Source organism: Astyanax mexicanus, chromosome 1 (assembly GCF_023375975.1).
Source record: "Astyanax mexicanus isolate ESR-SI-001 chromosome 1, AstMex3_surface, whole genome shotgun sequence".
In the NCBI taxonomy this organism is placed as follows: Eukaryota; Metazoa; Chordata; class Actinopteri; order Characiformes; family Acestrorhamphidae; genus Astyanax; species Astyanax mexicanus.
In genome coordinates, this window is record NC_064408.1 from 104,075,840 (window position 1) to 104,099,801 (window position 23,962).

At 38.9% G+C, this 23,962-nt stretch overlaps 1 protein-coding gene across 5 annotated transcripts in view; it reads right to left on the reverse strand.

The window, feature by feature from the left end:
• Nucleotides 1–18,057, reverse strand: part of asap1b (ArfGAP with SH3 domain, ankyrin repeat and PH domain 1b) — a 100,143-nt gene extending 82,086 nt beyond the window's left edge. For 2 of the 5 annotated variants that reach the window (XM_049463291.1, XM_022667018.2), the window contains exon 1: nucleotides 14,701–15,467. In XM_049463291.1, the coding sequence (XP_049319248.1) occupies nucleotides 14,701–14,826 (126 nt within the window). In that variant the 5' untranslated portion in view covers nucleotides 14,827–15,467. Of the gene's footprint in view, nucleotides 1–14,700; nucleotides 15,468–17,511; nucleotides 17,595–17,973 lie in introns of those variants that run through there. The other 3 variants (XM_049463293.1, XM_049463292.1, XM_049463294.1) reach the window with 2 other exon arrangements.
• Between the last annotated feature and the right edge of the window lie 5,905 nt (nucleotides 18,058–23,962).

Here is a 23,962-nt window from a genome sequence, read left to right on the forward strand (position 1 = left end):
TCTTTTTCAGGACCTGAGCTTACTTAATACAATACACTATATGTCAAAATAATTGTGGACACTTCTAATACATGCATTCAGCTATTTTAAGTTGCACCCACTGCTGACAGAGATGTGCAAATGTATACACTCATAAAGCTTAGTGTCTACTTCCAAAAGAGATGTTCTGCCAACAGAATAGGACTCACTGGAGCAGAGTAAAAATACAAACCTACTGGCTAAGCATGACTAATGCCAGACATGGGCTTAATGCGCTCCTGCAAGCCCTCCAAGCATAGAGCTGCAACAAACAAGCAGGTGCCCCGATACTTTTAATTATGTTACCAACTTATAATAGAATATTTGGATATGACCTCAATTATTTTATTTGTAAGAAGAGCCTATTATTGTGAATACATTTTGCAGGTATGTTGACTTTGTTAAAAAAAAGTTTTTAATTAATTCATGTTTAATTATTTAATGATACTACATTTTTAAATTCTAATTTTAAATATTGTTATATATGTTTGAATAACTTTAATAATAGCAATAAAAAATCACTGCTCTTTAAAATGTAGTTAATTATTATGCTATAATCATTGTTCATTGTTCATTGTCCATCAAAGGCATGGAATGGTCTTAAAGTTACAATAATACTTTTTATTGCAATTACTTCTTAGAGAATATATCATTCTTATTTATTTACTTATTACTTGTTCATTTATAAAATCTGAGTAAAAGAAAAGTTGTATCCAATCAGGCAGTGGGATATATTGACATGGTACAACACTGCTTGTGGTTAGAGTTAATGCACAACACAAAATGAAGTGTACCACTGTCTGACACCAATCTTTACATGTAAACTAATTAATATTGATTTTACTGTGTTTTTATTAAGCAACACAGTATTCATAACTAAAAATTATGATATGATACAATATTATTTTTTTTCTTACACCCCTATAGTCCATTCCAAAAATAGTTATTGTGACAGGCCTATAACACTTAATATTGTGTCAGCCCAGCCACTCAGTCTGAAGCACTGCAGACAGGAACTGATCCTAATCTCTATTCTAGTGTACTTAAGAAAACAAGGTAAAGAAAGGAAGGAACTACAATTTGGGCTCTGACTCCCTCCTTTTACAAGGCAGCAGCATCGCATCCTGTTGGGCAAGCCCACAGGTTCACCACACAGGCTATTTTTAATCTCTGCGCCATCTCCAAGATCTTACCTCCTATTGTTACAAGCGCCACGCTCGACACAAACACACCAAATATAGGAAGTCTAGTCTTGTTAAATTTGGATCAGGAATTCAGACTAAACGACACATGTGGATATCACTACAGCACACTCAAAACAGCCAGGATATTAAACACTGTGCAGGCTAGACATCAGCTGAGCATACAATACAACACAAAGCCAATTATAAAGCTATACCGACATCTTTTATCCAGAGATGCAACTGCATAGATCTGAGGCCTTCAAGTTAATGTGTGCATGGTTTATTTATTGGTTGGGGTGTAAAACCCTTAGCACTCAGCAACTGCTAATGAATATATAAGACCTGACTGGACTGAGAGCATCCTCACTTGTTAGAAGGCTATAAACGTAATAAAACTGTTATGGAACATCATAAATATAACATAAAGCCAGTGATAAGCCAGGCTCATTAGTTTTTACAACATGTAACCTATTCTCTCTGCAGCGCTGGATCAGGTGGATCAGTGTAGGTTAAGATTGTGAGGGAAAGTTTCAGTTTCCATACGGAATATACTCTGACATAAGTCATACTTTAATCAAAACACCTTATGCCTAGTTAGTACTTGTAGAATGTAGGCTCCATAGGATTTTCTCACATCGCAGGACATATTCACAGAAGTGAAATCATTAATGCAAACAGAAATGTTTCACTGTTTTCATGTTCCATGATATTGGGTCCATAACAATTAAATTTTTCAATATCATAATATATATCACACAACAACTAAATATTCTGCAGCCCTAATTAAGTCTGGTGATGGCACAAATTAACTGAAATGCGCTGCTGGCAAATTAAATGTGTTCTCTCTGATAGCTACCAAGTGTGAAAAGCTTTTCACTATACTGACATATATTGTATCCTTTTTTTCTTGTACTCAAAAAACCCATTTTAAAATGTGGTCACTTTATGAACCTTTAGTGTCAGTATTATATCTGAATATGATGTAAACACACCCTTGAAACATCACCTGTGAAAATCAAGAGATCAGTTGTGTTCAAAATATACGCATTGCGTAAAATCTTATAGAAACATACAAATAAAAACATATTACAGAAGTAAGTTTAGGTGAATTAAGCCTATTAGTTTTGACACAACCAAGATGTGGGCATCTGATTCAGACAATTAGCTACCCAAAGACGTTCAGGAAGTTTCTTAAAAGAAGAACTAAAATTGTGACACCATTTTTAAGAAGAACAATCGAACAAAATTAATATTGTACATCATGCTTTCTAGATACTACGAATGCGGCTGTGAGGTAAATAATATTAAGAACCCTCGGTTAAGGCTACAATGGTTGTGGCTTAAAATAATCTTCTAAATGCTAAATAGAGAAATGAAGATCACCAGTACAAACAAAACAAATATATATGATTCTCTGAAAATAGTCAGAAATGGCTGAATATACATTGTGTACAGTTGTGTGAGATGTGATAATAATTTTATTTTCCTGTTCATGGAGAAATAATATATTGGCTACTGGTATAGTGCACACCCCTACTTGTAACATATGCAAACAGCTGTGTCAACAACCCCACTACTACACTGTTGCTGTATAGAATATGACTTGTGGTGACAGAATGTTACAGCTGTTCAAGGGCCAGAAATATTGGCTCCTACGATAGGAAAGTAGGAATGTCATTGACGATCCTTGTTCAAGGCAACTTGGCTGGTGCTTCGAATGGACAGGGGGACAGAAAATGACTGGACCCTCCAGTTGTATAAATAAAACAAAAGCAAGACCTAGTTTTAAAATGAGTTTAAAATGAATTGCGGTTGACAAGAGAAATGACTTCCTTGGATGCAAGAACCATCTCTTCTGAGTTTAGGGAACTTTTAGTGCTGTTAATTCCCCAGCAGGCTATTCTAACCCTCAGGTTACACAAGCATTAAATATTCACTCTGTACCTTTGCATAATTTACTGTCAACACACACACACACTCACAGAGTAATGACTAAGCTTTATATAAAAAGACAGACAGCTCTGGGGACACAGAGGGAGGACAGGGACAGAGTGAGAAATAGTAGACAAGCCCACGCTTTATACAAAACTGTCCACAGCTTAGAGTACAGAGTCTTCACTGACTCATCAAGGACTATACTGCCGACCTGCCGGATGTCTTGAGACTTGGAATAGTATTATGTCCCATGACTTTTGCCATGTACCACAGAATCTAAAGAACGCTGCCCTAACCTGCAGAATTTGCTTGTGGGGCCTAATGCAAGGACTGTAGATGTGATTTCTGCCTTAGAGTCACTTGTCTGTTCACATGGACAGTTCTAGCCAGACACTGCTGGTCATGATCAATTATTCCCAATGTGCTGTCCACTGTGGATGATAATGCTTTCGAGGATGAGTTCCCGGTTCAGGATTAAGCGCTGCCACTATGGTCAGGAGATCGTCGATTCGAATCCTGTTCATGTAGCTTGCCATCAGCTACAAGAGCCTCAAGAGAGCACAATTAGTCTTCTTGTCTCTAGGTGGGTAGATGATGCTCCCTCCCCTCATGACTCGAAAAGGGTGATGTCGATCAGCACAAGGCGTCTGTGAGCTGATGTATCAGAACCGTGCCGCTGCGTTTTTCTCCGAGTGCACTGTGATGCTAGTTTGGCAATGTTGCATCAGCAGCAGTTCAAAAAGAGGCGGTGGCTGACTTCACATGTATTGGAGGAGGCATGTGCTAGTCTTCACCCTTCTGGTGTTGGGGCACCACTAGTGATAATTGGAGTCCTAATGAGTGGGTTGGGTAATTGGTTGTGTAAATTTGGGGAAAAAAAAGGGATAAAATATAAAACAATAAAAAACCTCTAGAAATGAAATATTCAAGGATTCAAGGATTCAAGGAGATTTTATTGTCATTCGTATCACATGTGGTACATGAGGTGGGACGAAATTGTGATCTCACGATCCAGTTTTACACCCAAAGAGCTGTTATTAATAGATATATAGATAAAAAAAAGAATACAATAAAAGAAATAGAATATACAAAATAGATAGATAAATATCCCAAAGAATAAAAAAAATAAATAGAGAGTAGAAGGTTCAACAACATGAAGTCCAGAGTGCAAGTGTGCTATAGCAGCATGATAATGTGAATTAGAGCAGTGGAGATAAAGTGTCTCAGTGCAAGTAAAGTAACCATGTTTGTAAACAGTAAACAGTAGATTGTCCTTGGTGTCAGTGCAGTGTGTTGTTAAGTGGAGTTTAAGAGTCTTACAGCTTCCGGAATGAAGCTGTTTCTGAGTCTTGTTGTTTTGCACTTAATGCTCCGCAGCCTCCGGCCTGAGGGGAGTGGGACAAAAAGTGTGTGTGCTGGGTGGGTGGGATCCTTCCTGATGCAGGTGGCCCTTTTCCTGCATCTGGAGGTGTAAATGTCTGTGGTGCTGGGGAAGCTAACTCCAACAATCCTCTGTGCAGCCTTCACCACCCTCTGCAGTGCTTTCCTGTCTGCAGCAGAGCAGCTTCCATGCCACACATTGATGCTGGAGCACACAACGCTCTCCACCACACATCTGTAGAAGGAGGTGAGGACTGCGCTCCCGAGTCCAGCTCGTCTCAGCCTCCTGAGGAAGTAGAGCCGCTGATGTGCCTTCCTGACCAGAGTGGAAGTGTTGTTGCTCCAGGTGAGGTTGCTGGTCAGGTGCACACCCAAGTACCTGTAGCTGTCAACCACTTCCACCGCAGATCCTCCAATGTGCAGGGGGAGGTGGGCATGCTTGCCCCTTCTGAAGTCCACAATCATCTCCTTTGTCTTTTTTTACATTGATGCAGAGGTTGTTTTCTCTGCACCAATCCTCCAGGTGTTCCACCTCCTGCCTGTAGCTGGACTCATCTCTGTTTGTGATGCATCCAACCACTGCCGTGTCGTCCGCAAACTTCACAATATGACAGCCTGGATGGAGAGGTGAGCAGTCATATGTGAGCAGTGTGAACAGGAGGGGGCTCAGCACACAGCCCTGAGGGGAGCCAGTGCTGAGGATTATGGAGGGGGAGGAGATGTTGTGAATCCTCACAGACTGCGGCCTGTTGGTCAGGAAGTCTAGGACCCAGTTGCACAGGGAAGAGCTCAGTCCAAGTGAGGAGAGTTTGGTTATCATTGTGTGAGGAATCATGGTGTTGAAAGCAGATGTGAAGTCCACAAAGAGCATCCGAACGTAGGAATCCTTCTGCTCCAGGTGGGTGAGGGCAGTGTGGACCACGGAGGAAATGGCATCCTCTGTGGATCGGTTCTTCCTGTATGCATACTGGTGTGGATCCACAGTGATGTTGATGGTGGCTTTGATGTGGGTCTGAACCAGTCTTTCAAAGCACTTTGTGACTATCGGAGTGAGGGCTACTGGCCGGTAGTCATTCAGACCGGTCACTGTGGAGCTCTTGGGGACCGGGATGATGGTGGCGGTCTTCAGGCGAGTGGGGACAGCTGCCTGGATGAGGGACGCGTTGAAAATGTCGGCCAGGACGTCCGAGAGCTGGTCTGCTCTCGTATCCCATCTGGCACCCACAATCAGGCATCACTTAAACTCTGATAATTCACACTGCCTTGCCATGAACGTGTTGACTAGTGTTCAACCTACTCACAAGATGACACCTCACAACATATACAGGTGTGTAGACTTCATGAACAATTTACATACTGCATGAACAATACTACATACTATAACTTCTGACATCTATCAAACATCAGCAAGAGTAGGTAAATAGCAGATGTTATTATTCACTTTAGTTAATTTAGCATGCCATTGATGTGCATCACATGTGTAAACATTACCAACCCCAAATTCTTCTGATATTGCACTGGTTTGGATAAATCAGAGAACTATCACATTCCACTTATTGTTCACAAATAGGTTTAAAATACACAGATCAAGCATAACTATATGACCACTCTTATGTTTCTACTCCCATTATCCATTTTCATCTCTTCTTGACTGTAGTCCTTCTGTTTCTCTGCACACTTTATTATCCTCTTTTGACTCTTTCTTTAATGGTCCGGAGCCCACAGGACCACCACAGAGCAGGTATTATTTAGATGTTGGGTCATTTTTTTCAGCACTGTGGTGACACAGCAGTTCTGCTGAAGTTTTTAAACGCCTCAGTGTGGTATTACGTGAAGTAAAAGCAATATTGCAGAATTCTGTTTATAATGTCAGAATGTTGCTAATTTTTGCCAGGCTTGAGGCATTAAAAGCACAGCAGCTGTGCCCCACATCTGGCAGGTATGTGTAGCATCACGCTCCACAAGCTTTTCTGTGGCATTTCAGAAAACGTTCCACATCTGGGAGACACAATTTTAAGGTAGACTAAATCTCAGTGAAGAACGTTATTGTCTGAGGGTGTTTCCACACCTGTCTTGTGTTCCTGGTCCAAACACCTAAGCTAAACCTTGGTTTGGTTCATCTGTAGTATGAAAACACTTTATTTTCGATGGATTATAATTTCAAACCATTTACAGAACATTAAGGCAGGCTATTGTCAACCATTAAATAATGAAAGAAGAATAAGTTGGTGCTGTATAAAAATTCTAAACCCCAGTACAAAGAGACTAGTACAAAGTCTCAAAGCAGTATGGATAACACAAATTACATTGGTGATTGCTGCACTTATTGTAAGTTTAGACTGACCCTTATTTAAGAACAAAAATGAAAGGAATCTGAGGGAAATCTGTTATGCTCATTCTGGAAGGGAGTCAGATCCTGGCAAGAAAGCAGAACTTAACAAAACACCTGAAAGGCAACTAACCTACGTGACGACATGCTGCCATCCAAGACAAACTATTTAACAAACCAATCAAGGTCAGGTATAGGTAACTGCAGCCAATGTAGGTGATCGATGAGGACAACAGGACATATCAACATACAATGCAACAAACACACCAACCCTAGTTCAGATTTTGATCTGGGTATTGTTTCAAAAAGGTCCTGAGAAAAAAAGCTGTTATACATAAAGCCAGATCTTTTGCTTAGTTGTAAATGGGACAGTAAACAGATTTAATCAAATCAAAACATATCTCATCAAAGTTCAAATGCCTTTTCATATGAAAGCAAATGGTGTACTACTATGATACATCTCCATTATCACACAATATACTGTAGATTACTGGCCTGCAAGATAGTATTGTTATCTTTATCGTGATATGAGTTTTCACAGTAAACACATCAAAAGATTCTAAGAGCAAACTTTATTCTCAGAATTGTATGACAAGCTAAAACATAGAGAGCTCTTAATGATGCAGACTGTGATCATGTGATACAACAAGAGGTTAAGGCAAGATAGAGGTCCAGAGTGCGCACACACACACTAAACTTCTTTTTAACATGGGAAAAATAAGTATAGAACTTTTTTGTCCATCTTGTAGACCCTGATTAAGAGTGGTAATGCTAAAGATAATTTTATTTTCTTCTGAATATTCATTTAAAAATGACACTGATGGACAGTGATTTTGGCCAGAATATATTAACAGGAAACTTCAAAACAGTTACAGGCAGGCTTGGGTCATGTGCTCCCTCTCTCTCTGTCTCTCTCTTCTCCACGTTGAAATTCCAAAGCAGATAAAGCTACTGCTGCCCCGTGCACACTGCGTGTCCCAACAGATGGTTTTCGTTTAGGCCGTGGCCCGCGGAGCTGGGAGGCAGCCAGTCCGAGAGGTGATTCATGACACGGACTTTTCCTTGTTACACCAAATCTGAAGAGGGATAGAAAAAAGGACACATAGCCCGACCTACAGACAAACCAAATCAACAATCTTCAGACCAGAAGAGTCTCTAATGGTCATGTTTGTGCTTGTTATGGGGACCTAAGGTACCGGGGTCGACCTGATGACGCATGCCATTAAATGAGATGCTGACATCATTCTTTAAGCATCTTGTTTTTTAACCTCTGTTTACTACATGTCCGCTGAGCAGACTCGTTGTGCTACAAAGCAACTAGAGAGCACAGCAAGAGGTAGGAGATACATGGCCATCATTCTGAGACAATGCTGGAGCAACATCAATAGACACCATGGCAGTAATTAAAGGGCATGCAGGCCTGTCATGGGAGCATGATTCGATTATCTGGAAGAAGGATTTACTACAGAGAGCAAGTCTGGCTAATCCAAATTTTTTCTTGGACCCAACCAAGTTTAGAAGCTTGATGTGTGTTATTTTAATCAATCACCTAGTAAAGTTTGGTAGTAATATTCCCAGACATATTAGTATTCTTGGTTGTGGCAGAAATCCTAAATGACTAAGCCAATTAACCGATTTATCGTCTGTAATTTATACCAATTCGACATCCTGCTTAAGTCACTGCAATTCAAATGCATTATTTTTCAAATAAATCAAATCCGATACAAGTCACTGCATAATTATCCTACATGTAAAATTTCTAATCTCCCAGTAGTTTACAAGTGCTTGTAAACTGATACTGTGATAACTTATGCTAAATGGTAAATTTTACTTGAACCTGGCGTTTAACAGCTCTTCCTGCCGGCTCTCTCCCGCACTCCCTGCCTTGTATCTATACATCATTGCTGTAAACATTGCCCCAAGGGCCGGGGAAGAAGAGGGAGGAGTGTAGGCGCTGCTGCTTAAATAAAGTCTAAGCATATATATTATTAGCTTTTTTTCTTGTCAGTTGCCAAATACTCAGTGCATCCCTAATCACACATTGGTAATGTGGTTGTGGTAGCAAATCTTGATGATTAGACCATGCTGCTTGTTGATACTTGTGGATGCCTTCCAGGTCTCAGTAGCATAGATGCCACTCGTAATGGCACCAGAGGTGAAGAGGCAAAGCCAAACACAGTGAAATGGATGAGACGAACCATATCTTATTTATCCTCTGAAAGACAACTGCCACCCAAGATCCACATTTGTGTCACAGTCGTGGGTGATGACGCTACCCAAAAAAATTTATTCTTCTACGCCTTTCAGGCAAATAATGGAATGGAGTGGAAAGGAGAAGAACAGCAGGATTGAATGTAACCCTGTTTAAATACCCGTGGACACAAACTGGTAACGAACCCTGGGTTTTATTTTGTGTTGATTTTGATAGGATGCAGGTCTTGGAATTCCCAGCCCATCCTTACAGAAAATCAGGTGTGCTGTTGGTATAACTGAACCGAGAAGACAAAACCCATACCTGTGCTCTCCTAACTGTAATCATATGACCTACATTTTAATACTGTTGTCAAACAAAAAATTCTCACTATTAGTGCTGTTTTGATATATATCGGTCTATTCTACCTGTATAATGTCCCTCTGTCTCCACCAGAGTCATTCATTCTCTCTCTCTCTGGGCTGCAGTCAGTCTGCTATGGTTCTCTGGCAGCTCAGCTGAGTGCTGTGAGGCCTGCCTGTTACGTAATGGAGAGGAAAAGCATTAGAGCGCGCTGCGTTACAGCAGCACGAGGCCTTTCCCCCTCCCTTCCCCGCCTGGCAACACCACCAACCCTCTGGCTCTCCAACGAGCCAATCTCGCACTGCTCTGCACACATGAACACACACACACACACACACACACACACACACACAAAAACACCACCCAACACAGACCACATCAGCCCAACAGAGAGGGGATTGATCACAGCAGTGCAATCAGAGATGATCACGAGCCCTCCAGTCATGTAAGAGGCTTCAACCCAACCCAGCCCAGCCCAAATCTTTCACACAGCTTATATGCAGGGAGCTAGTGTAAGCATGGAAAATGCTATTAATGAAAACAAAACCTCTAGACTATAAATCAGCATCAGGGTCTCTAACTACATCACATGACACTGCAGAACTGCAAAACACATGCTAGCTTTCTTTTAACACAGTCTTTTTAAAGGGCTTGTATGCATGCTCTTCTTGCTGTTATATCCCTTAAAAGTCCATTTAATCTTCATGTGATTTTATTACCGCTAACCAAAACAAGAATACTTTGTTTAAATGTATGAATTTAAAAAGGTTTTTAATTTTGCAGTAAATCTGTCTTTTTGACAGTGATGTATATGATTGAGTAAATGTATTTTGCTGAGTAATCAAACACAAATTCCTTGTGTGTGAGAGCTTACTTGGCCAATTAAAATCTGATATTGAGAAAAAGCAATATGATGTTTCATTAGTAAGAAAGGAATTGTTTGCATTTTTATGCCTTAAAGACAGAATGATGCAAATGACCAGCATAAAAACGTAAATATGTCAAATGATAAATATAAATATGTAAATATATATCCTGGTTAGGAGCAAGTAAAACTATGTTTTATTAGAAAGAATTAGGTCTTTTGCATTTTTGTGACTTTAAAACTGATTTCTGTAAATGACAACCATGCATAAATGCCAACGTGTTCACATCCTAATTGGAAGTGATAAAATAACATTGGTAGAGATTGGAGTGGAGTCATTTAAAGTTAATCAATTTTGAAAACTGGGTACCTTCCACATCTGTAGCCGACCAAACCAAAGACTACTAACTTAAGAAGGAGCAGAAATGACATGCTCCAAAAGAGCTTCCATACTTGATGAGGAAAAAACACTAGTGTGAAAAAACCATGAAATTACAATAATGTTCTTTTTTCTTCACATGGCAGCTAAAAGCTTAAAGGCATCATAATGGAAAACCACAACTATTAAACAATACTGAGTTAAATTTGGAAGATTTTGGGGCATAGGTCAAAGAACAACATAACAGAAGAACTACAGCCAGCCCCTATTCAAAGCATGGTGACTGGGGAATGTGTCACATCAATTGTTATGTAGCACAAAAACACAGCAGGCCTTTGTGCTGGAAAGACACAAACTGACAGTTTTCTTGGCTTCAGCAAGTGATGGCAACTAAAATCAACTTCTGTGTTAATAGTTTCGTAATGCGGATTACATGGTTGCATCAGAAAATTTAACGTAAAATAAAAAATCTCCAGTCCAGCTGTGTCCTGTGGCCAGATCCAGAGAAGGGCCAGATTATCAATCATTCAATCAATCGGTCTGTCCACAATGCAATCCGTTTTGGTTTACAAATGCGTGTGTGTGTGTGTGTGTGTGTGTGTGTGTGTGTGTATTCACTGAAGGGCATTTCAACAGCAGAGCTAAAGCCAAATGCATGAATCGGTTGATTTATACACTGTTAGATTTACTTTAAACTGGGACACAGCACTCCTGTTCAACGCATCATCAGCCGCTTATGACTGCTGATCTACAGCCTGCTGCTTGCTCACAGAGAACTGTGACACAAGGAATGTGACCCAGACAAGCAGAAGATTATAATATTTAAAAGCAAAATTTGTATTTACATCTTCATTACACCATTTGCATTAACCAGCAAGCTAGAGCCAAACATTATGGGCAATTTATTACGCAACATATTTTTAATTTCATTCAAGTCGATACAATATAATAAAAACAATACAAAAAAAATTCAAAAACACCAACAAAAGATGTCTGCACCTAAATATTTTTTTGAAAAGCAGTCAGTTCATTTAAAGTTGCCATGCTATGAATGTCAGTCCATGGGAGATGGTGTAAATAATGCATAATGAAATATCGGAGACGGCACAGGGGTCCACACGGCACCAGGGGCCTCTCATCTCTGCTCTGGTCACTGTCTCTTAAGTGCTTGGTGTGTTTTTCGCATGGGTCTCCTCTGGGAGCTCTTGTTTCCTCTCACCTCAAAAAAAGGCACAGATATACTGGCCATACTAAATTGACCCCTAGGTATAAGGGGATTGGTTGTGTTTGATACCCTGCAATGAACTGACACCCTATCCAGGGGATATTCCTGCTTTGCACCCAATGACTGCATTAGGTGAACCATCAGGTAAACCATTAAACAAGCATTAGGTCAAGATTTACTGTCACTGTCTTACCGTAATTCCTGTCTGTTCCTCTAACCACAATGTCCCACAGCAAAGATAACAGCATTCTTTTGAATCTAACCTCTACTGTATATAGTCATTATTCAAGGACACAGCATTTAAACACACTGATGCTATTAGTATAGCAAGTGTCACAGCATGCAAATATTTCCACCTGTGACCACAAACCATCAATGGATTCTTAGGAACTCAAATTCAAATGAGTTTATCTGACAACTGACTGCACTATCAAGAGCTCTGAGAATCAGTAGGAAGAAGGAGCCTAATGATTAGTTTATTAGAAATGCTGCTAGACCAACATGGTTGAGCTTCAACTTTAGCCAACACTATGTGGTCGTGCACAATAAATGGTTGAACAGGACCCAACACTATGTGGTTGTGGGCTGCCCAACACTATGTGGTTATATGCCGCCCAACACCATGGGGTTATACGCCACCCAACACCATGGGGTTATACGACCCCCAACACCATGGGGTTATACGCTGCCCAGCGGTATGTCATTGTGCTCTGCCAAAAAATATGTGGTTGTAAACTGCCCAACACTACAGGGCTGTACACTGCCCAACATTTTTTTGGTCATATGCTACCTTTACCTTTTAAATAAACTGCCATGCACTATGTGGTCATCCTCTTTCAAGCACTGTCAGGACATGCAGCCCAACAAACACGATTTGGCTACATGCTGCAAAACACTATCTGGCAATACCATAAGAAAAACAATGTGGTCATTCCTTACCAAACACTTTGTGGTCATACCTTACCAAACAACACTATGTTGTCATACCACACAAAATAGTATGTGGTCATTCAATGGGGAACACCACATGGCAATAAGCTGCAAAATACTATACTATGTGATTATAGTCTACCATAATTATCAGACAAACAATTCGTAGTTATATGGAACCAAACACAAACTCTTTGACTTCTTGGTCAAATGCTTTGGTCAAACCCAATCAAACATTATGTGGATATGCTGTGCCAAACATCCTTTGGGTAAAACTATACCAATAACTGTTTGGTTCAACACTACAAAACACTGTCAGAATAAACATTACCAAACAGTATATTCCTACTTTCTGCAAAACACTTCTTACTGTAGTTCTAACAAACACAATTTGCCAACATTCTAACAAGCATGACTACCCTTGAAGGGCTAAATGATTTCAGGCCAAAATCTACCTAACACCATGATCCTCTATACCCAGCACTATCATCCTCTCCACTGAACACTATCCCCATTATCCTTAACCCACACCACCAACACCCACCAAACACTGTCACACTGTCCTACTCTGCCTGTTATGTTAGTTTCCAAGACCTTGTGCAGCTTGATTACTGCTCATGAATTGACTCATATATGTGTTGTCTAATAAAATGATTAGCCAACAATATTGATTATAAAAATTGGTTGGCCCTAAATTTCAGTGCAGACTGACTAATCACTCATTTGTAATGATTATTTCTGTCATTCCCTGTGGGCATGGCTGCTCTTAAATGTTTTACCTCACCTACCCAAGTCTGCACACCTGTGAAAATCACCCTGTTTTCACAAAGATCTTGCATTGATGATGATAGAGTCTGACTGCTGCACAAAGCCTTCTCCAGCACAACCTAAAAATTCTCAATGAGGTTAAGGTCTGAACTGTGGTGATCTCACGTTCTGTGAACCACTCTTTCACAATTCCAGTCCCATGAATCCTGGCATTGTCATCTTGGAATATGCCATCAGAAAATAAAAAAATACACTGATGAAATAACCTGGTCTATATTCAGTATATTCAGGTAGTCAGCTGATCTCATTCTTTCAGCACATACTGTTGATGAACCTAGACCAGACCAACTGCAGCAACACCAGATCATTTGCTTAGTTAATTAAATTCAAGAAGTATACATATACATATATATACATATATATACATATATATATATATATATATATATATATATGTATATGTATATATATATATATATATACATATACATATATATATATATATATATATATATATATATATATATATATATACATATATTTGTATATGTATATATATATATATATACATATATATGTATATATATATATATATATATATATATATATATATATACAGCTCTGGAAAACAATTAAGAGCTCACTTCAGGTTCTGAATCAGTTTCTCTGATTTTGCTATTTATATCTGACTAATATAGCTAAATCGCTAAAACTAAAAGAATTATGACTTAACATATATTATTTGCATAACATGAGAAATGGCTGACATAACATAAAAGATGCAGAGTTTTCAGATCTAAAATAATGAAAAGAAAACAAGGTCATATTCATAATGCTTCAATAGTTCAGGAATCAATATTTGGTGGAATAACCCTGTTTTTTAATCACAGTTTTCACGCATCTTGGTATGTTCTCCACCAGTCTTACACACTGCTTTTGAATAACGTTTTACCACTTTTGGTGAAAAAAATCAAGCAGTTCAGCTTGGTTTGATGGCTTGTGATCATATATCCTCCTCTTTATTACATTCCAGAGGTTTTCAATTTGGTAAAATCAGAGAAACTCATAATTTTTAAGTGGTCTTTTATTTTTTCCAGAGCTTTGACCTATATTTAGCCATATAGCGCTCTTACCTCCTCCAGCACGCTGACGGTGTTCCTGCAGCTCTGGAGGCGGGTAGTGAAGCTGGACGTGGTGGGAGAGTTGTAATCCTCCGTCGTCTCCGAGAGAAACTCGGACACCGATATTTGATCCGGCATCCTACAGCAGCAGCGGCGGGGTATTTCCCAGGAGAAGAGATGAAAAGTTTCGCTCAGAAAACGGAGAGCATTAAAGGAAAGGAGAAAACGACAACCGCGACAACTTTCCAGGCAGTCTGTTAGTTGGGTTAAATCGCTAGGTTAACTAGCGTCAGGTTTTAACGGTCGTTTTTACGGAGTGTTAACGCTAGCTCGGCAAAAGCGGGCAGAGCTCGGGTCCAGCTCGGTTTAACGACACAGTTTACCGCCCTATCTCATTCAGTCCTCCCTTGAACTCCGTTCTGGCCTGCCTGAACCTCTGTTGTGAATATCTCGACGGTCTGAGTGCTGCTGCGGCTCCGACACACGCTGCTGCTGCTGTGTAGTGAACTAGCGGCGGCGGCGGATGCCCACATTCCGGGTGATGTTCAGCCCGTCCCCGCTCTCAGTCCGCCGCCACAACCACACCACCTCTCTAACCAGCGCTCTGTTAGTATCACTCCCTGTTGCTGCTGCCCTCACACAAACTAGTCCCCCGCCTAAGCTAAGTCTAAGTTAAATGCGCAGTATGTGACATCCGTACAAACACACGCACAAGCACAAGCACACGCTCTCTCTCTCTAACTCTCTCCATCCACCCACTGACTGTAGAGGAGCCGCGGCTCTGCGCATGCGTCGATATGCCTCACATGACAGGCTGCCTGTTCGTGTTTAGTGAAGGGGCGACCCCCGGGGGGCGTCTCTCCAGCTGTTCACAAGGCCTGAGCCATAACCCTACTTTTCCTTTCGATCCCGAACCAATATTTTAAAGGTCTCCTTCTGCTAAAATCCACTTTTCTAAATTCACTTTGTGAAATACTATAGGTCGCTCTGAGTTGTATATGTATGCTGCGCATGAAACTCCTCCTCAACCTCCATTGTCTGCAGTAGCTTAGAAAAGAAAATCCTCAGAAAAACGAGTTGATCAAGGAGACATTATGTGTCTATGTCAACTCATGAGTTCATGGCCTCGACCACCTTAGCTCGGGACCACCCACAGACAGAACTGAACCAGGCTGCAGCAGAGCCACAAAAGGGTCTGGCCGTAAATCTCACCTCTCAGACCATCTTCTCTCTGAGACCTATCTCATCCCTGAGACCAGAGAATGACGACTCGCTGTCTCGTGATTGCATAAGAAATTAAGCATGGTAGGTCACTCCTCCGCGTTCAAACTCGCCCTCTCTGTCATGCTCAGCGTGACTTTAGTTTCCGCCATTCTCGTTTTTTTGCTCGTTCCGACGACACTGTCAGCTTACAGCTTTGTTTACACAGCTATAATGTTAGCTATCTTGTGTAAGTAACTTTAGGTTTAAGTTATCGGATCTCTGGTTGATTCTGCGTTTTACAGAGACTTTAAAATATACACTAGGGGAGCACGAAGGTAGCACAACTCAACAGAACATCAGTCACAGTGCAGGTTGGTCTAAAGGGATAAAAACATCACTCCCCTAATGCGTGTCTTATTCGATTCATTTTTTAAAAGTAAGGCAAAATAAACCCCCTGTTTTTTAAAATAACAGACCAAAAGGATTTTCCTAATGGCATCAATTTTCACCCGACCAAAAAACACAAGTCCAGTCGGGGCTAGATCTGATCCAATTCCTCCCAAGACCAAAGAGGTGGGGTTAAGGTTAGGGTTAGGGATAGGGTCTGATCTACTTAGACAAATGAACGTAGGAGTAATTGGATCAGATCCATGGAATTGCAGAATATGGATGTTTTTAGTTATTAAATTAAGTAATGTTTGCAGCCACTTAGCTAGGAGTGTAGTAAGAGTACAGTAATGTGTAGCGTGTAGCCGGCTAGCTAGGTAGCATGTTAGAATGGACAACTACATGGTTCCCTGGGCTTTGCAGGCATTAATTCACGTTCTACATTTACTAATGAGATTAATTCTACTCTACTACTCTACTCTACTAACTCCATATTACTAACTAACTCGACTAGAAGACCAGTTAGCTTGCAAACTCTCTAACACCTCTCTTTAACACCCATGTCTGTGATTGTTCCAAAACAATTGTTCGTCCAATCAGCGTAGAATGTCTCTTCAACGTGTCATAATCATTTGTGTAAAGTTGAGAAAATCTCAAGGTCACAGCTTCTGCCCTGGAAATGTTTGATTCCCATCGTACTTTACTTGGTTCATATCCCCATAGGGTGGTTCCGATAACAATAGAGAGGATTATGACTGCTGTTTTTGCTCTTTTCATTGTATATGATGCATTATTGAACAAATACAGGGGCAATTTAGAGAAAGATTATGCCTGAAATAAAGTGGGTAGCTTGCTAACATGCTCACTGGCCACACTGACTCGTGACAGCACAAACAGCGGCAGATTTTACACTGATTCTTTATCAATAAGCCAAACAATTTCTTTGGACTAATCACAGACACGGGGTCCGAGGTCCACAGCTTCTGCTCTCTGAACATGACAGAGAGACATATAGCAGCTGAATACTCTTTTCTGGTTTTATATGATACAGTTTTGCCCAACTACAGAGGCAATTTGTAGGAAAATAAAGCTTGGAATAAAGTAGTGGAAAGCTTGATTGTTAAGTGTTCTCTATTTCTGTTAATGTGACACAACCTTTTATTCACTGTTTTTAATAGAATGGGATACAGATTAACAAACATTCCAAATGTTCTTGTTATAAAAAATTCTTACCTGTTCCATAAACAGTCTTTAGAGGAGAAACTTGACAAACGGGAGGAAGATGATCTCATGACTTCTCTGCCGACCTGTAACACCTGAATAATCAAAGAACATTATAAACATTTTAGGTTATTTATGTATAGCAGTAAAATGTCACAGTGGACAGCACAGTGAAAGATAATGATTATGACCACTGGCATCTAGATTAGATTAGATTAGACCAGAACTGTCCATGCTAACAGGCAAAATCGGCAGAAATCGCACCAATGTTCAGCGCAGCGTTCTTAAGCTTGCATGGGACATGGCAAAAGTTACAGGACAGAAAACTGGTCCCATATCCAACAACATTAAGACTTTTGACACTACCATCACAATGCAGATGCCTTTAACACTTCAAAATTCTAGTGTCACAAATGGACCAAATGAAATTACATCCTTTTCTCCGACTCTTGGTAATAAAATAAACAAACATACCTGACTCATGATGACCGTTCGCTGCAGCTAATGTCCATTCAGTAAAAACTTGGGGCAGTGGAAGTTTACTCCTGCTCTCTTCATGTTCATTGAATTCTCACTGCCACCCTCAGTCCAGTGAGACTGGAGTATGTGTGTGTGAGGGAAAGAGAGAGAGAGAGAGAGAGAGAGAGAGAGAGGAGAAAGGAAGGGAGAATACCATGTGTGCAGAAAAACGGTCAGTCACAATGGGGCACAGGATCCAGAAGTTTTCAGGATCAGGAAGGGAGGACATGCACGCGCCCTACTGAAGGAAAGTAAAAGAGTCTGAGAAAAAGTGTGGGGTACCTGATCTAATTGACATCAACACTGTTAGTGTTAAATTAACACTGAGAGTGTAACGTTTAACACGATTTAACACTAACAGTGTTGATTTAACACTGCCAAATTTCCTGTGTAGGCATGTTTGTTTGTCTGTTTGTCTGTCAGCCAACAAGTATCTATCTATCTATCTATCTATCTATCTATCTATCTATCTATCTATCTATCTATCTATCTATCTATCTATCTATCTATCTATCTATCTATCTATCTATCTATCTATCTAATGTATGTGTGTGTGTGTGTATAAAAATCCTGGAATTCAAGCTTGAATGCAACAAGATAACAAACATTTTACAATATATATCTACATATATATCGAAGAAATCAGGAATCCACTTCAGTTTCTGAATCAGTTTCTCGGATTTTGCTATTTATAGGTATATGTTTGAGTTAAATGAACATTGCTGTTTTATTCAATAAACTACGCAAATTGCAAATAAAAATAGTGTCATTTAGACAGTTCATATTCATAAAGTTTTAAGTTTAAAGTTTTGCTGGAATAACCCTGGGTTTTAATCACAGTTTTTATGCATCTTGGCACGCTCTCCTCCACCAGTCTTACACACTGCTTTTGGATAACTTTGTGCCACTCCTGGTGCAAAAATCAATCAAGCAGTTCAGCTTGGTTTGATGGCTTGTGATAATCCATCTTTCTCTTGATTATATTCCAGAGGTTTTTAATTTGGTAAAATCAAGAAAAAATTGCTCTCTTATTTATATATTTATTAATATTACGTTACACAATTCTTGCAGATTTGTCTGTAGAATACCCTGTTATACCACATCCTACTGTGGTTTTACTGGATCCAGAAATGGTAAATAAATGTGTAATTTATTTAAAACCAGTTTTTCCACAAAAAATATTAAGTGACGCCTCCAAAACCTTTTAACAAATGTTTTGTAATATTTAAATCTACACTATGTACAATATATACTGTTCATTTAAAAAGTAGCATTAGTACACTATTAATAACCATTGAAAACATGTGAATGCTAGTGCATATAATTCTCCTAAAAATGATACAAGGAAAATAGCTTCAGAGTACTATGATAAGAATAGCTATGTTGTGAATATACTGATAATCCCTCATTCCTCTGTTGAGACAAACCATTTTAACATTCTGATTCGACATCCAGCACCTACCACATGCCAAACACACCTCAAAATAACCTTGTCCTCCAGTCCTTTAGAGAGAGCACAGATTCGGGTGTTGTTTTGTGCCCCTATAAACCCAGGCCTCCTCCTCACTGTGCTCACCGCTGGAGCTCCCTCAGCGCCCAGAGGGCTCATTATGTGTCATTTTCCTGTTTTTCACAGGACTGTGGTTGTCTGGGCAGATTTTTTTGTGAAACAGGAAATGGGGAGACGAGTGAACATAAGGCCAAGAGGATGCATTATCTGCACAGGCCCTGTCGAGGCAGAAAATGACCGTTAGAGGATGCAGAAAGGGGTGTGGCAGGGTAAATCAGGTGAAAAAAGAGTGTTGAGTCCGGCTCATTATTTAATATTGTTTATTGTTTATCTAATATGGTTTTGCTGCATTTAAAGGGCTCATATTCAACATTTTTGCTTACAGCCTTGGCATTAGGCATGGTGCCTATAGGCTTATGATAATCTGCTCCAGAGAATCCTACTCCATTGGTGATACTTATCCACAGAAACTAGACAAGCTGTATGTGAGCACCTTACCACATCTGTGTCATCAAAGGGTGAACCTTAGAGTAGTAGCTAAATGCATGTATTATAAGAGGTGTCCACAAAATGCTTTTTAAGACCTTTGTAAGACCTCAATAAATATGACTTAAGACACAACAATGTAGTCATAATTTCTTTAGTTGTCTCCCCGGTAATGTTAGCCAACTTTCCGCTGACGTTAGTATGTTAGCCAACTCACCGCTAATGTTAGCTAGCTCTCTGCTAAATGTTGTGTATGTAGGCTAATTTGTCGCTTATTTTTAGCTAGCTTTCCGCTAACTTTAGTTCTATCCCTGGTAATGTAAGCTAGCTTGTTTAAACTAGCTAAAGTTAGTATGTTAGCTTGTTTACCGCTAAAGTTAGTATGTTAGCTAGCTCACCACTGTTAATAGAATGTTAATATTATCTAGCTAGCCGCTAATATTAGATAGCTCTGTGCTAACCTTAGTTCTCTCCCCTATAGTGTTTATATTTTCAGTCTCTTACAGTAAAAATATTTAGGTAGTAGTACGTTTTCTGAATGTTACAGATAATGTACCGTATATTAAAAATATTCAATCTTTTAAGTTTTCTGGATGTTCTTGGAATTTTTTTACGTAATGTTTTTAAATGTTCTGGTAATTTCACTGCAACATTACTTGTGTCAATGTTTTCTTTTTTAGTTTTGGGAATGTAACTTTTAATGTTTCCATAATGTCAGCATTCCTCAGGCTGGGAAATCTACATGAAAATCGCTCTAATAAATTTGTGATGCAAACCATTATTACATCACACATTTCAGAATGTTCCTGAAACAACAATTCTGTACAGGTTGACCTTCCTTAAACCTTTTCAAAACATTGCTAAACATTCTAATAACATTCTTTGTTAGCTAGACGTCTAGAGGCAATTTCACTTACTGCCTAGGTAAAGTGACTAATGGACTAATGGTGTCTTTTTTCACTAAGGTTGTGTTGTTTTATGTGTGCTTGCATATTTTCGTAAAGCATTAATGTAAAGGGAAGTATTTTTTATTTTATTATTTTAAACATTCTGGTAATGTCACTGCTGTGTCTCTTGTGGTAATGTTTCATTTTTACTTTTGAGAATGTTACTTTTAACGTTTCCATGATGTTACAATTCATCTATCTGGGAAGATTATGTTAGACACATTCTAGTAACATTGTGATGCAAAGCTTATTATTACACGTCACACAATTACAGAATGTGTCTGGAAGAATATTTCTGTAACATTACCTTCCTGAAACCTTTTAAAAACTGGTCTAGTTTTACTAAACTGGTCTAGAATTCGCTTAATGCATACATTAAGTAACTAACACAATTTGTTGATAGGCACACATGCAAAAACTGTAACATTATAATTAATTTGTAATGTTGTGTTTTTTTTATATGTGTTTTATTTTTTGTGTAAAATATGAATGTAAAGGGAAGTATTGTCAATATGTAGCTGTTACAGTGGTATGAATGAATTTAAAGGCTAAAGAGACCTGCTCCTTTTTTGCTTGCGGCCTTGTGTACCATCACTACCACAGCGTTAATCATAAGACAGGTTCATAGAGCTCTTCCTATTTAAAAACTGGTAATCATATGGTCTGTAACCTAAGGATCTGAGAGCAAGGTTTGGGTTATTTACTAGACAGGTTCATATGAAATGTTACATGAAATATAATAGATGTCATATTTTCTTTCACAGCATTCTTTTTTAATAGCATTGATGATTCTACACTCCCAATGCTGGTTTTCTTATTTTTATTCTACACCTTGTAGCCTGTTCTCTCTCTTCACTATTCTGATACACAAAACAGAGCTAAACATAGCTGTATCAGTTACCTGAATAACTCTGGAAGTGTCTAGACTTGCACATTGTTTATGTGCTCTAAAACTGGCTTCACACCGCTTGTACAAATCCTCCAGTCTGCTGTGGGGGAATGCCTTTGGCCAACTGCTGGGTCTCTCCTCTCCTTTTTGGAATGCTCCTCTGTGTGTTTTCCTTCTCAGACAGGGACCACAAGTGATGTTTTACTGTTGTCATAACAGTGCTATGGGACTGCAAACTAGTGCCACTGAAAATGAGTGATATAGACCACACCTCATCATGGAATGTTCAGCTCTGGAAAAAAATAAAGACCACTTACAAATGATGAGTTTCTTTGATTTTAACGGGAATATAATCAAGAGGAAGTTGGATGATCACAAGCCATCAAAGCAAACTGAACTGATTGAATTTTTGCACCAGGAGTGGCATAAAGTTATCCAAAAGCAGTGTGTAAGACTGGTGGAGGAGAACATGCCAAGATGCATGAAAACTGTGATTAAAAACCAGAGTTATTCCACCAAATATTTCTGAACTCTTAAAACTTTATGAATTTGAACTTGTTTTCTTTGCATTATTTGAGGTCTGAAAGCTCTGCATCTTTTTTGTTATTTCAGACATTTCTCATTTTCTGCAAATAAATGCTCTAAATGAGAATATTTTTATTTGGAGAGAAATGTTTTCTGTTGTCTGTATAGAATAAAACAACAATGTTCAGTTTACTCAAACATATACCTATAAATAGCAAAATCTCTTATTTTTTTCTAGAGATGTAATGTACATTATTCAGTACATTTACAAATTAAATCATTTTGATGGATGTTTAAGTTGATGTAATATTGTCTACTAAAAATCTGTTTACAAAAATACTAATTCAGTATTGATACCCCAGTACCACAGCTACAGTATTTGGGTTGCTGTATTTAATGTTAAATGCCGCCACCTCGTGGTCACATCATGGCAACACAAGTCAGGCTGCTACTTTAAAAAGCCAAACTGAACTGTTGATTTATGGATTGTTGTTAGTGTGCCTTAACCCACGAGAGCCCAGATTCCGTTCTGGACATTGATACGAAATCTTAAAAATAAATCTAAGGAATCTAAAATTAAAATAGGGCACATGAATGAAAATATTTTAAGGGGCTTATAATATAAAATATAAAATCAATGACAAAAATTTTATATATTCTAAAAACCAGGTCAGAACTAGCTATATGGAATGTAAAACATTTTATTAAGGCATTTAAATTGTTAAAGTGGTTGGAACAGAGCTGTAGAAACAATAACGTTTCAAATGAGCTCAAGCACACCTACATTCTGTAAATAAGGTCAAAAGAACAAACACATTTACACACTGTCATGTGATGATGCTCTCAGGATCATCAGTATATATCAATCTGGGATTGTATGTGTTAAAATGAAGGAAAGAGATCTGTAAGGAACTTTACACACCTTTTTTGGGTTAAGACTGGTGCATTTAGGTGACCTCTTTTCTGAGTGCCTGCATTGTATTGTGAATTGATGGGCTAAACTGTGGTGGGCAGATGTCAATGTGTCAAATGTGTCACATCACAAATATAGCACATTCCCAATGGACTGTTTATAGTATATTAGCTTGCTGGAAAAATTTTAACCAATTTTTTGCTGGTAGCTGTATTCAGATATTGAAAACTTTTGACCAGGTGATTGAAAAGCTGGTCAAGACTGTCTGATGTTTTGGATGTGCTCCCAATTTGACCCTGGTCAAAGTGGCTCATATCTACTGTGACTGTTATAGAAGATAATAAAGGTTTTTCTTATTCACTGCACCAGTCAGTGGTGTTAATGTTATGGCTGTTTGGTGTATAGACCATAGGAATCTAAATTATTTAACATAGAAACATTATTGATTAAAATTCCAGTTACATTTAATATCACTTAAAATCAGTCAACCTCTTTATTACTGTATGACCATCATTCTGTATATAAACATGTAAATAAAGTCATTTACATGTTACTAAAATATAATTTATTTGTTTATGTTAAAAGCAATGACATTTATATTTCCCAAATGGACAATATCAGTAGATGGCAATGCATTTGTACACTGATCAGAGGTGAAATAATGCATTGTAGAG